This window comes from Loxodonta africana, chromosome 24 (assembly GCF_030014295.1).
Source record: "Loxodonta africana isolate mLoxAfr1 chromosome 24, mLoxAfr1.hap2, whole genome shotgun sequence".
Taxonomy (NCBI): Eukaryota; Metazoa; Chordata; class Mammalia; order Proboscidea; family Elephantidae; genus Loxodonta; species Loxodonta africana.
In genome coordinates this window covers 58,494,485-58,506,524 of record NC_087365.1, presented here as the reverse complement: position 1 = coordinate 58,506,524, position 12,040 = coordinate 58,494,485, and the positions used below count along the sequence as shown (strand labels likewise).

Below are 12,040 nucleotides of genomic sequence, written 5' to 3'. Positions count from 1 at the left end.
GGAAAAATATCCCCCATAGAGAGGCGGTGAGAAGAGGCCAGCCAGGAGCGGCCCCCTCGTATCTAGTAAGTGTGACAGTTTTGCAAAGCAGTGAACCGGCTCATTTCCAGGCAGTCCTTGCCTCGGTGATGTCATCTGTACCTGCTCAGTGGCTTTACAGTAAGGCTCTACTTTGATCATATTAGGTCAAAGCCATAATTGTACCCAGGTCCTAAACTATCCATCATTTACTGCTTGAGAATGACATACTGAACATCCACTGTCTAATCCTGTAATTCTCCAACATCACGGAAAACAGCTCAATGAGAATCAGTTTGCAGGCGCTCTCTAAACCTCAATTATTGAATCAAGATAAGAATCAAGCAGACAAAGGAAGACAGGTAAGAAATTCAGTCTCTACGTATACAAGTCTTACACAGCAGGGAAACAGAGAAGGCCTTCCCAATTTATCAGCATTACGAAGATCCAACAGTCTATTAAAAAGTGGGAAGGGGGACAAGTGAGGGCGGGGCCCCCCAGCACCTGTCTGGATGAGCCACTCGGCCAGCAGGTTCACTGTCTGGGCCACAGCGGTGTAGTTCTCTGATAGGAGCTGGATAACATTCTCTGGAGACCCTCCTGCCTGAAAATACCTAGAGAAAGTAAGAGAGCAGCTATTAAACTGCAGTGAACACAGGTGGGCATGAGGCTGGCTGACAAGAGGGACAGGGAGGGAGACAGGTGGGTGCTTAAGGTTTTTAAAAGGGAGAACCCCCTAGATGCCCTGCACCCCAATATCACATTACTTTTATTTTTACATATTCTCTTCTGGCTCTGTTACAAAGTTTTCCCTAAATCGTCCCCCTGACCTTCCTCCCAATACAAACAAGCATACCCGCATACCTCTTGAGAGTGTTAAAAATGGAAGGTTCCATGATATAATCTCGGGTAGAGAATTTATGCAGGCATTCCTGCTGCACCTCTGCATCGTCTTCTCCTTCTCCATAGTCGTCATCCTGCTGCTGGGAAATGCCATGAGCCATGCAATTTCTTGTTAATATAAATATCATGTAATAACCTCACCTTGCTGTTGTTGCCTGCTGTAGATTTAATCCTGACTCATAGCGACCCTATAGGCCAGAGAACTGCCCCTTAGGGTTTCCTAGGCTATAATCTTTAAGGGAGCAGATTGCCAGGTCTTTACTCCAGCAGAGCCACTAGTGTGTGTTCAAACCACCAACCTTTTGGTTAGCAGCCAGTGCCACCAAACCAAAACCCACTGCTGTCGAGTCAATTCTGACTCATAGCGACCCTACAGGACAGAGCGGAACTGCCCCACAGGGTTTCCAAGGGGCGCCTGGCAGATTCGAACTGCTGACCTTTTGGTTAGCAGCCATAGCGCTTAACCACTACGCTACCAGGGTTTCCATTGTGCCACCAGGGCTCCTTAATCTTACCTTCAATCTGTGTAACACTGTTCCTAAAGTATTCCACACACGTTACTTATCTGTCTTTCACAACAATCTCATGAAGTGGGCAGAGCAAGGACTGAGTGGCTAAGAAAATACCTCTGGAATTACTCCAAGTGGGCAAGCTGGGAGCAGCATCCATTCCCTCTCTGTACATCCATTCCCTCCTCTGCTAAACAAACACATAACAACAGTACCTACTCCCTTTAGGCTGCTGTGAGGAGTCTGTGAGCTAAATTTTGGCAGTGTTATGCATACTATGACATTTTGTAAGAGCTCAAAAGACGTTAGCTATTGTTCTCATTACTATTATTTCAGACATGTACTTTAACACTTTCTAATCAACTTCTTAAGGAGCCTTGGTGGTGCAGTGGTTAAGCACTCAGCTGCCAACTGGAAGGTCAGCAGTTCGAACCCACCAGCCACTCTATGGGAAAAAGACGTGGCAGTCTGCTTCTGTAACGATTACAGCCTTGGAAACCCCATGGGGCAGTTCTACTCTGTCCCATAGGGTCCTATAGGGTCACTATGAGTCAGAATGGACTAACATTACAGCAATGTGTAATCAAATTCTTACAAAGTGATTCTTGAAGGCACAGCCATAAGTTTACTATCAGAAAGCAAAACATCGCTGGCTTGCCTTGACTCAGCATGCCTGGCTGATTCTTGTCCCAATCTGCTTATAGGCAACTGAATAATCTTAGGCGAGTCCCCGAACCTAAGGGCCAGGTAGGCTTCTTCATCTATAAATCCACCAGGTTCTGTCCGGCTCTGATGCTGGCATTCTAACAAGCAGATGCTTTTTGAGCACCTGCTCTGTACCAAGCACCCCAGGAAACACAAGAAAACTCTATGAGACAGCTTTGTCTGTCCAAAAAGTTCACACGCTAGTAAGAGAAACCTGACTTACTCTAGTAGAATGGAGTTAAGAGCTGGGCCAGGGATCAGCAAACTACGGCCTAGGGTCAAATCCAGCCCTACCCCCAGTTTTTGTAAATAAAGTTTTACTGGAACACAGCCACATCCATTCTCTTAAAAAAAACAACAACAACAACAAAAAAACATTCTCTTACTAGTGTCTAAATCATCACAGCTGGCCCAATAAGCAACATCATGATGAACGGAGAAAAGATCGAACATGTCGAGGATTTCATTGTACTTACATTCACAACCAACACCCATGGAAGGAGTAGACAAGGAATCAAACGACACACTGCACTGGGCAAATCTGCTGCAAAAGACCTCTTTGAAGTGTTAAAAAGCAAAGATGTCACGTTGAGGACTAAGGTGCACCTGGCCCAAGCAATGGTGTTTTCAACCACCTCATATGCATGCAAAAGCTGGACAATGAATAAGGAAGACCGAACTATGGTGTTGGCAAAGAATACTGAATGGATTGGGGGGCAGAGCCAACATGGCACTACAGACAGAAGCACCACACTGTCCCTCCACAGCAAGGACCCAAAAAACTATGTAAAACAGAGACAAACATCAATCCTGGAAACCTAAGGATAAAGAACTCAACCAAGCACCAAATGGAATAAGAAACTGACACAGAACAGAGAGTGAGGAGAGATAGGAACTGCAGGTCCCTTATCAGCTAACGCAGCATGGATTTGACATCCTGGAACCCCTCAGCCACCAAGAATGGCAGACAGAGAGTATAGGAAGGCAGCTTCACAGAGATTCCAGAAGGAGACAGAGCACCTGGTAACCAGGGATACACACTTTCTCACCTCCTACCCTTCTTTCCCCTGCTTGGCCTCTGAGGCTTTCCAGCAGGTCATGGTCATTCAGCTGGGGAGACACTCAGATCCTTCAGTGCCATTTTTTTTTGTTGCCTTTTTTTTTTTTTTTTTGGCTTCTTATCTCTGTCTCCCACCTCCTTCCTTCCCTTTCTCTCAAACACCTGGCTCCACGTGCCATCTCCTCCCCTTCTTGACAGCCTGCGTAGCACCACCTGGCTGAGGAGCCACTTCCCTGGTCCGCACTGCCACACCCGTGGGCTCCCTGGGGGCATTTCTTTTCTTTTTGGTTTTTCTTTGTTTCTCCGTTTCTTGTCTCTCTCTACCTTCCTTCCTACCCTTCTGAACACCGGGCGCCATGTGCTATCTCTGCTCCTTGATGGGCTGTGCAGCGCCACTCGGCTGGGGACTCACTCCCAGTGGGTTCCCTGGGGGCATTTTTTTTCCCCCTCAGTTCCTTGTCTCTGTCTTCCTTTTTCCCAACCACCTGTCATCTTTTTTTTCTTGGTTTCTTGTCTCTCTGTACCTTCTTTCCCACACCCACTTAGCTCCACACATCACATCCTTCCCACTCCCTCCTGCCTATCTGCACTGTCCACTGAGCATCACATCCCAGAGCAGCACAGGCACAGTCTACCAGAACCTGCCCCGCACTGGCCCCAGGCCCCACCCTATTGTTCCCAGTACATGCTGCAAACGACCTATCCCAAACCCTCCCCGTCCACTGGACCTGCCCTGCTGCACCATAGCTGAGCGACTGGCCCTGCCCATTGGACAAGGTGGTGAGAAGCACTGTACACACAGATGAGGTAAAAACAAATGCCCAGCCCATCTGCTCAGACATAACCAAATAAAACAAAAAGAGCAGGATGAAACAAATCTACAATCAATAAATAAAGAAAATAACGAACGTCCCGAAGACAGCAGACAGTACTGAAACATATGAAAAAACAGGACAGGACGGTTCCAGTAGGCATCCAAAATAAAACACTAGATGGCCTTCCAGTAGAACAAACGGCACTGGAACTACCTGATAAGGAATTCAAACCTCTAATATTCGAGGGGATACAAGAGATGAAGGAAAACACAGACAAAAATGAAGAAAAAATAGAATCATAGAAAATACAGACAAAATCATGGAAAAGACAAACAAAACAACGGAAGAATTCAGGAAAATAATACAGGAACAAAATGTCAAAATAAACTCACAATTAGAAATCATATAAAAACAGCAATTAGAAATCCCAAAGATAAACAACAAGAGTTCAGAAATGGACAGTGTCACAGAAGGTTTTAGGAGCAGTTTGAAACAATAAAAGACAGGATAAGTGAAATCGAAGATAAACCCTTGGATATCACTTTGAGGAAAAATCAGAAAAGAATGAAGAAACCTTGAGAACAATGTGGGATACAATCAAAAGCTAAAATTTACAAGTGTTCGGAGTTCCAGAACAGGGGGAGAAAACAGAAACCACAGAGAGGATCACTGAAAGATTGCTGACAGAAAACCTCCCTAATATCATGAAAGATAAAAAGCTGACCATGGAGGAAGCTCAATGAACCCCATATAGGAGAGACCCCAAAAGAAAATCACCAAGGCATATCATAATCATACTCGCCAAAACCAAAGACAAAGAAAGAATCCTGAGAGCAGCTCAAGAAAAATGAAAAGTCACATACAGAAGGGAAACAATAAGACTAAGCTCTGTTTACTCCGTAGAAACCACGCAGGCAAGAAGGCAATGGAATGACATATACAAAACCTTGAAAGAAAAAAACTGCTGACCAAGAATGATGTATCCTGCAAAACTTGTTCAAGTATGATGGTGAAATTAGGTCATTTCCAGATAAGCAGAAATTAAGGGAATATGAAAAAAACAAAACAAACTTACAAGAATTATTAAACGGAGTTCTTTGGTTAGAGAGCCAATGACATCAGACGACAGCTTGAATCTAGGACACAAGACCGCATCAGACAGATAGCAACCTAGGTAATGAACTCTCAAAGATAAAACAAAACTAAAAGATTTACAACAGAAAACCAGAGAAGTTAATCTGTAAATGACAACAATGTGAGAACAATAAGAGAGGGAATAAACAGTGTAGGTAGAGAACTTTCAAATGGAGAGGAAGTCAAGGCGATACCAAGTAATACAAAACTGGTTCAAACTTTGAAAAATAAGGGTAAATTTCAAGTAACCACAAAGAAAATTAAACCTACTTACCAAAATAAAGAAAAACAAAGTCCCACTAAACACAAAATCTACAAAAACTAAAGAAATGACGGAAAAAAACCCACAAACAAAAGGAATTCAGCACAGGAGAATAAGAGGAACAAAGAAAACGTTAGCACCACATTAAAAAAAAAAAAGGCACTACAAAACGACAGCAACAGACTCACAACTATCAATAATTACACTGAATGCAAACAGCCTAAATGCGTCCACCATAAGACAGAGTAATACAATGGATTTAAAAAACAGGACTCATCAGCATACTGTCTACAAGATAAATTTATTAAAAATCAAAGGATGGAAAAAATATATTAAGCAAATAGAAAAAAGGGCAGGAGTGGCAACACGAATCTCAGATAAAATAAACTTTAAAACAAAATCCACTATGAAAGACAAAGAAGAGCATTATATAATGATTAAAGGGACAATTCATCATGAAGACACAACCATAATAAACATCTACGCACCCAATGACAGGGCTCCAGAATACAGAAAACAAACTCTAACAGCACTGAAGAGAGAAACTGACAGCTCCACAATAACAGCTGGAGACTTCAACACACTGCTCTCCGTAAAGGGCATAACATCTAGAAATGAACTCAACAAAGATACAGAAGATCTAAGGGCCACAATCAGCCAACTTGACCTCACAGACATATGCAGAACACTCCACCCAACAGGTGCAAAGTATACATTCTTGTCCAATGCACATGGAACATTCTCCTGAACAGTCCACATCCTTAGGCCACAAAGTAACCTTCATGAAAATCCAAAACACTGAGATAATACAAAGTATATGCTCTGATCACAATGCCATCAAAGTAGAAACTAAACAACAGAAAGAGCAAGGGAACAAAAATCGAATACATGGAAATTGAACAACACCCTGCTTAAAAATCATTGGGTAATACAAGAAATCAAAGACGGAATAAAAAGATTTCCTAGACTCAAACAAGAATGAAAACACATCATACCAAAAACCTTTGGGACACAGCAAAGGTAGTACTCAGAGGTCAATTTATACATAGCAAGAGATGCACACATCAAAAAAGAAGGAACAAAATCCAAACATTAGCTACACAACTGGAACAAATAGAAAGAGAACAGCAAAAGAAGCCCATAGCTATCAGAAGAAAGGAACTAATAAAGATAAGAACAGAAATAAATGAAACAGAGACTAGAAAAACAATAGAAAGAATCAACAAAACCAAAAGTTGGTTCTCTGAAAGTATCAACAAAATCGACAAACCACTGGTCAAATTGACAAAAGAAAAACAGGAGAGGATGCAAATAACCCAAATAAGAAATGAAATGGGGGACATTACAATAGGCCCAACTGAAATAAAAAGGATCATAACACAGTACTATGAAAAACTATACTCCAACAAATTTGAAAACCTAGAGGAAACGGACAAATTTCTAGAAACACATTACCTACCCAAACTAACACAAACTGAAGTTGAAAATCTGACCGTAACAGAAGAAGAGATTAAAAAGGTAATTAAAAAAAAAAAAAAAGATTCCAACAACAACAAAAAAAAGCCCTGGCCCAGATGGCTTCACTGGAGAATTCTATCAAACATTCAGAAAAGAGCTTACACCAGTATTACTCAAACTATTTCAGAACACAGAAAGGGAAGGGATACTTCCAAATTCATTCTATGAAGCCAGCATAACCCTGATGCCAAAACCAGGCAAAGACACCACAAAAAGAGAAATTACAGACCAGTATCTCTCATGAATATAGATGCAAAAATTCTCAACAAAATTCTAGCCAACAGAATTCAGCATCTTATCAAAAGAATAATACACCACGACTAAGTGGGATTCATACCAGGTATGCAAGGATGATTCAACATTAGAAAACCAACATAATCCGCCACATAAATAAAACAAAAGAACCACATGATCATCTCAATCGATGCAGAAAAGGTATTCGACAAAGTCCAATACCCATTCCTGGTAAAAACTCTCAATAAAATAGGTACAGAAGGGAAATTACTCCACATAATAAAGGGCATCTATATAAAGCCAACTGCAAACATCGCTCTTAATGTAGAGAGGCTGAAAACATTCCCTTTGAGAACAGGAACAAGACAAGGGTGCCCTTTGCCACCACTCCTATTGAACACTGTGCTGGAAGTCCTAGCTAGAGCAACAGGGCAAGGAAAAGAAATAACCGGCACCCAAATGGTAATGAAAAAATAAAACTGTCCCTATTTGCAGATGAAATGATACTATACATAGAAACCCCAAAGACTCCATAACAAACAGATTCAGCAGAGGAGCAGGATATAAGATAAAAGATAGGGGCATACGAAAATCAGCTGGATTCCTATACACCAATAAAGAGAACAATGAATATAAAAGGACTACTCGAAGGATGAACAAATCGGTCTTGGAAGAAGTACAGCCAGGATGCTCCTTAGGAGCAAGGATGGTATGACTTTGTCTCACGTATTTTAAACATGTTATCAGCAGGGACCAGAGGCTGGAGGAGGACATCATGCTTGGGAGAGTCAGCAAAAAAGAAGACCCTCAACAAGACGGACTGACACAGCAGCTGTAACAATGGCCTCAAACATTGCAGCGACTGAAAACGGTGCAGGACCTGGCAGTGTTTTGTTCTGTTGTACACAGGGCCACTGTGAATCGAAACCAACTTGAAAGCGCCTAACAACAACAGTGACAACGTCTGCTTCCCCTTTACTATGGCAGAGTAAGAGCAGTTGCCACAGAGACCTGCACGGCTTAAGATATTTACACTCTGGTCCTTTTCAGAAAAGCTTGCCTGCTCCTGGTCTAGACTAACATTCTGAAAGTAGTGCTTTGGGAGCAGATGGCACATGATGTCTTCAAGGGGAGACTGGGAGTCTCTTCCCAGACCACACTGGTGGGAAGCCTTGAGCGAGGCTTCACCCAGAGGCTCATCCTTCCGTGTCTGTACTCTCCGGCTGCTATTACCACATCTTCTCTTGGGTCATGTCACCCCCCCTCCGCTCATAAACCTAGAATTTACCCCAGGTCTCTCTCCTAAGCTCCAGAATCAAATACTCAACAGTCTGTTCTCAATTCCATTTGAATGTTCTGCTAGTACCCCAAACTCATTAGATCCAAAACCAACATCATCTAGTCCCTGAAAACAGATCTTCTTCCTAGAGTCCCTATTTCAGTAAAGGAGCCCATCGTATACCTGCTACTCCAAATCAGAAACCTGGGCGCCGTCCTTAGTTCTTCCCTCTCCCCACCCCACATCTTGTCACGAACACCCATCAGTTCTCCTTCCCACACATCCACGCACTTTGGCCCCTTCTCCAAATTTGCCTCCACAGATCATCTTCTGCATTTCTGCAGCAGTAGCAACCGTGCCCTAGGGCCTCCAGCCTTCCTTTCAATCTTCTTTCATGGTGATGCCACAGTTATCTTCAGAAGCCACAAATCTGATGCCACTCTTCCTGCTTAAAGTTTCCTATCTCCCTCAGGAAAAAAAAAATCCTAGCTCTTTACCCTTGTCCTTCCCACTGTTCACTGGTCCAGTGTCATTCTTGCTGCTCCCCATACGCAACCTGCAGCCAGACTGAATTACTTGCATTTCAGTTGCTCTTGGTTTCTGAGCTTAACTTCACAGCAGTCTCTTTATACATCTTCCTGCCTCCAAGAAGCCATCTAACATGGAGTCAACTGCACAGAATTTGACACACGACTGATCTATCACTATCTTTCAAAATCCAGATCATGCCACTCCTTCTCTGTCACCTCCCCTGACACTCTCTTGCTCCTCCAAGCAGTCACGGTTAGAATGAACGTGAACTGAACATCTGGGCCATCCCTCTCATCAATGACAGCCCACTAGGATCACTGAGCCAAATTAGAATCATGATTAAAGTTCTCCATCAGTGGGGCCCAGACCTGGCTCTGCCATTCCCACTTGGGTAAGCTAGGGCAACTAACTTGTCTGTTCAGTCTTTAAAATGAGGGCATTGCTGCCCTGGTGGTGCAGTGGTTAAGAGCCCAGCTGCTAGTCAAAAGGTCATCTATTTGAATCCACCAGCCACTCCTTGGAAATCCTATAGGGCAGTTTTACTCTGTCCTATAGGGTCGCTATGAGTCAGAATCAACTCCACGACAACAGGTTTGGTTTTCTGGGTTTTGGACTAGATGACCCTAAAGACATACCCCAGTTCTAACATTCTATGACCCAAAGGTTCAATGTGACAAGTACTATGATATTTTGAACAGGATATCCCAAACACCAATCCAGCACTAAGACCCTAAGTTTCTCTCATTTGGACCATCTCGGTGGTCAGCAGTGGGTTAAAAGTGGCAATGGAGACAGAGGATCTGGGTTTGGAGCCCCACTCCCCTATTTACGAGTTCTGGGACCTTGGGCAGATAACCAAGTCTTTGTGCCTCACTGTCATCATTTACAAAATGTGCAAAGTGACACCCAACTCCAAACTTGAGGGTGGAGTGAGATAATGCATGAAAGCACCTAGCACAGGCTCGCAATGAGCTAACTCTGACTCTTTACCCACACCACTGTAATCTTCCAACACTGCACAACAATCCAACATGCAAATCCACTTGTGTCGCCCCTGCCCTTAACTTTCCAACATGTCATTTTTCAGCAGCTTTCAGGGGTCCTTCAGAACCTGTTCCCTACCGTACCTCATGCCACTGCCTCCACAAGGCAACTAACCACACAGGACTTTTCAGTCCCAGAAATACACCTCTATCTTTGTACCTTGGCTGTGGTGCCCTCTTCTCACCACCATCCCCTTTCAATGAGGTGAACCCCATTTCATCCTTTCTTCCTTCAAAGTATTAGCCCAGTACAGGTAGTCCCCAATTTATGATGGGGTTCTGGTCCAATGACTCTATCATAAGTCGGTTCTGACATAAATTGAATATTTCATTTTTTAAAAAATTATCATTGCCTTTTATCAGTATCTTTATAAATCCAATCTTTGTCTTTGGGGGTTGGCATGAAAATGACATCACCAAATTACATGCAGCAACACTGTATGTAGTACGTATTACTCATGACAAGATGCACGGTCCTAACTTGAGTACATCATAAGTCAGGGACTACCTGTATTTCCCAAAGGTAACTAATCTTAAACTCATGTGAACAAGGCAAATTCCCAGGCTCCATTCCAGACTGACTGGATCACCGTCTCTAAGTGAGGGGCCCAAGAAGCTTGACACATGGAACTCAGCTGAGTCTTACCATTAGAATAAGGCTGTATGCTTTCCAACCCCTATCTTCAGGGGATGGTGACCCTGGTGGCACAATGGTTAAGCATTTGGCTGCTAACCAAAAGGTCAGTGGTTCGAACCCACTCAGTGGCTCTGAGGAAGATAATACCTGGTGATCTGCTCCCGTAAAAATTATAGTCTAGAAAACCCCACAGCCTGGCTCTACTTTATCATCTGGGGCCACTATGAGTATATGAGTGGAATCTACTGGAGGGCACCCAACAACATATTCAGGGAAGAGCAGAACGGTTGCTGCCCTGTTCTCACACCAAACCCTGGAAGGCCACTGCTGGAAGAGCCTTTCAAAGCCATTTAGCCCAAAGTATAAATTAAATCTGCCCCAAACCCTGAAAAGCTTATAGTTCACAAACAGTAACACACATGTAAAAGTACCCAAAGCCGTTGCCGTGGAGTCGATGCTCACTCATAGCAACCCTACAGGACAGAATAAAACTGCCCTAGAGGGTTTCCACGGAGCGGCTGGTGGATTCGAACTGCCAACCTTTTGGTATCCAGCCAAGCTTTTAACCACTGCACCACCAGGGCTCCAAGAGTGCCCAAAGCTCTACTTTTCCCACATGATGCTGACTTGGAGTTTTCTGAAAGAGTAAATTATTTTAAGAACCTCTGCGGTTCTGGAGACCCTGGTGGTACAGCGGTTAAGAGCGGCATGCTAGGCTGCGAACCCAAAGGTCAGCAGTTCAGATCCACCAGCCACACTTTGGAAACCCCATGGAGCACCTCTACTCCGTCCTTTAGGGTCGCTATGAGTCGGAATCCACTCGACGGCAACGGGTTTGGTTCCGTGCAGCTTCCAGCCTAACCGTCCGGAGTTTGTAGCCTAGCCGCCTTGGGGGCTAGAAGTGCGCGGGCCCCAGGTGAGTGGTCAATAGGTCAGGTCATGTCCCCATGAGTAACCAGCACCTCTCCAGTCAGAGACCCAGACCCTCACCGGGCACGGGAAACTGAGGCACCAACGGTCAGGGACCTCCCGGGCCTCCTCGGCAAGCCAGGGTGGGTCCCATTTGGTCCCCCATCCCTATAGTAAAGTGAGGGAACGAAGGGCCCTTGGGCGGACAGCGGCGTGCGGGGGGCAGCCGGACCAATTCGGCCGGAGGGGGTGTGAGTAGGGGGTGTGGTCGGGGCCGCGGTCTCCCGGGCGGGGCAGGTTGTGCTTGAACCACTCGGTGACCACGCGGGCCGACCCGCCGGCGACGGAGACCGGAAGTCCTCGTCGGGGGGTGCCCCCCCTCACCTGGCCGCCGTCCGCCTCGTCGCCCCACTCGGCCGCGTTTCCGAAGTAGTCCTCATCCATGATGGCTCCCGGCGCGGCCCCCGCCACCCTCTTCGCGAG

The 12,040-nt window shown here is 44.7% G+C and overlaps 1 protein-coding gene across 3 annotated transcripts in view; it reads right to left on the bottom strand.

Moving 5' to 3' along the window:
- NELFCD (negative elongation factor complex member C/D) overlaps positions 1-12,040 on the bottom strand; it is a 20,350-nt gene extending 8,310 nt beyond the window's left edge. For 2 of the 3 annotated variants that reach the window (XM_064276290.1, XM_064276291.1), the window contains exons 1-3: positions 11,942-12,040; positions 883-1,001; positions 523-632 (exon numbers count right to left, since the gene is read on the bottom strand). In XM_064276290.1, coding sequence (XP_064132360.1) covers positions 523-632; positions 883-1,001; positions 11,942-12,001 — 289 coding nt within the window. In that variant the 5' untranslated portion in view covers positions 12,002-12,040. The remainder of the gene's footprint in view (positions 1-522; positions 633-882; positions 1,002-11,941) is intronic. The other variant, XM_010599471.3, reaches the window with a different exon arrangement.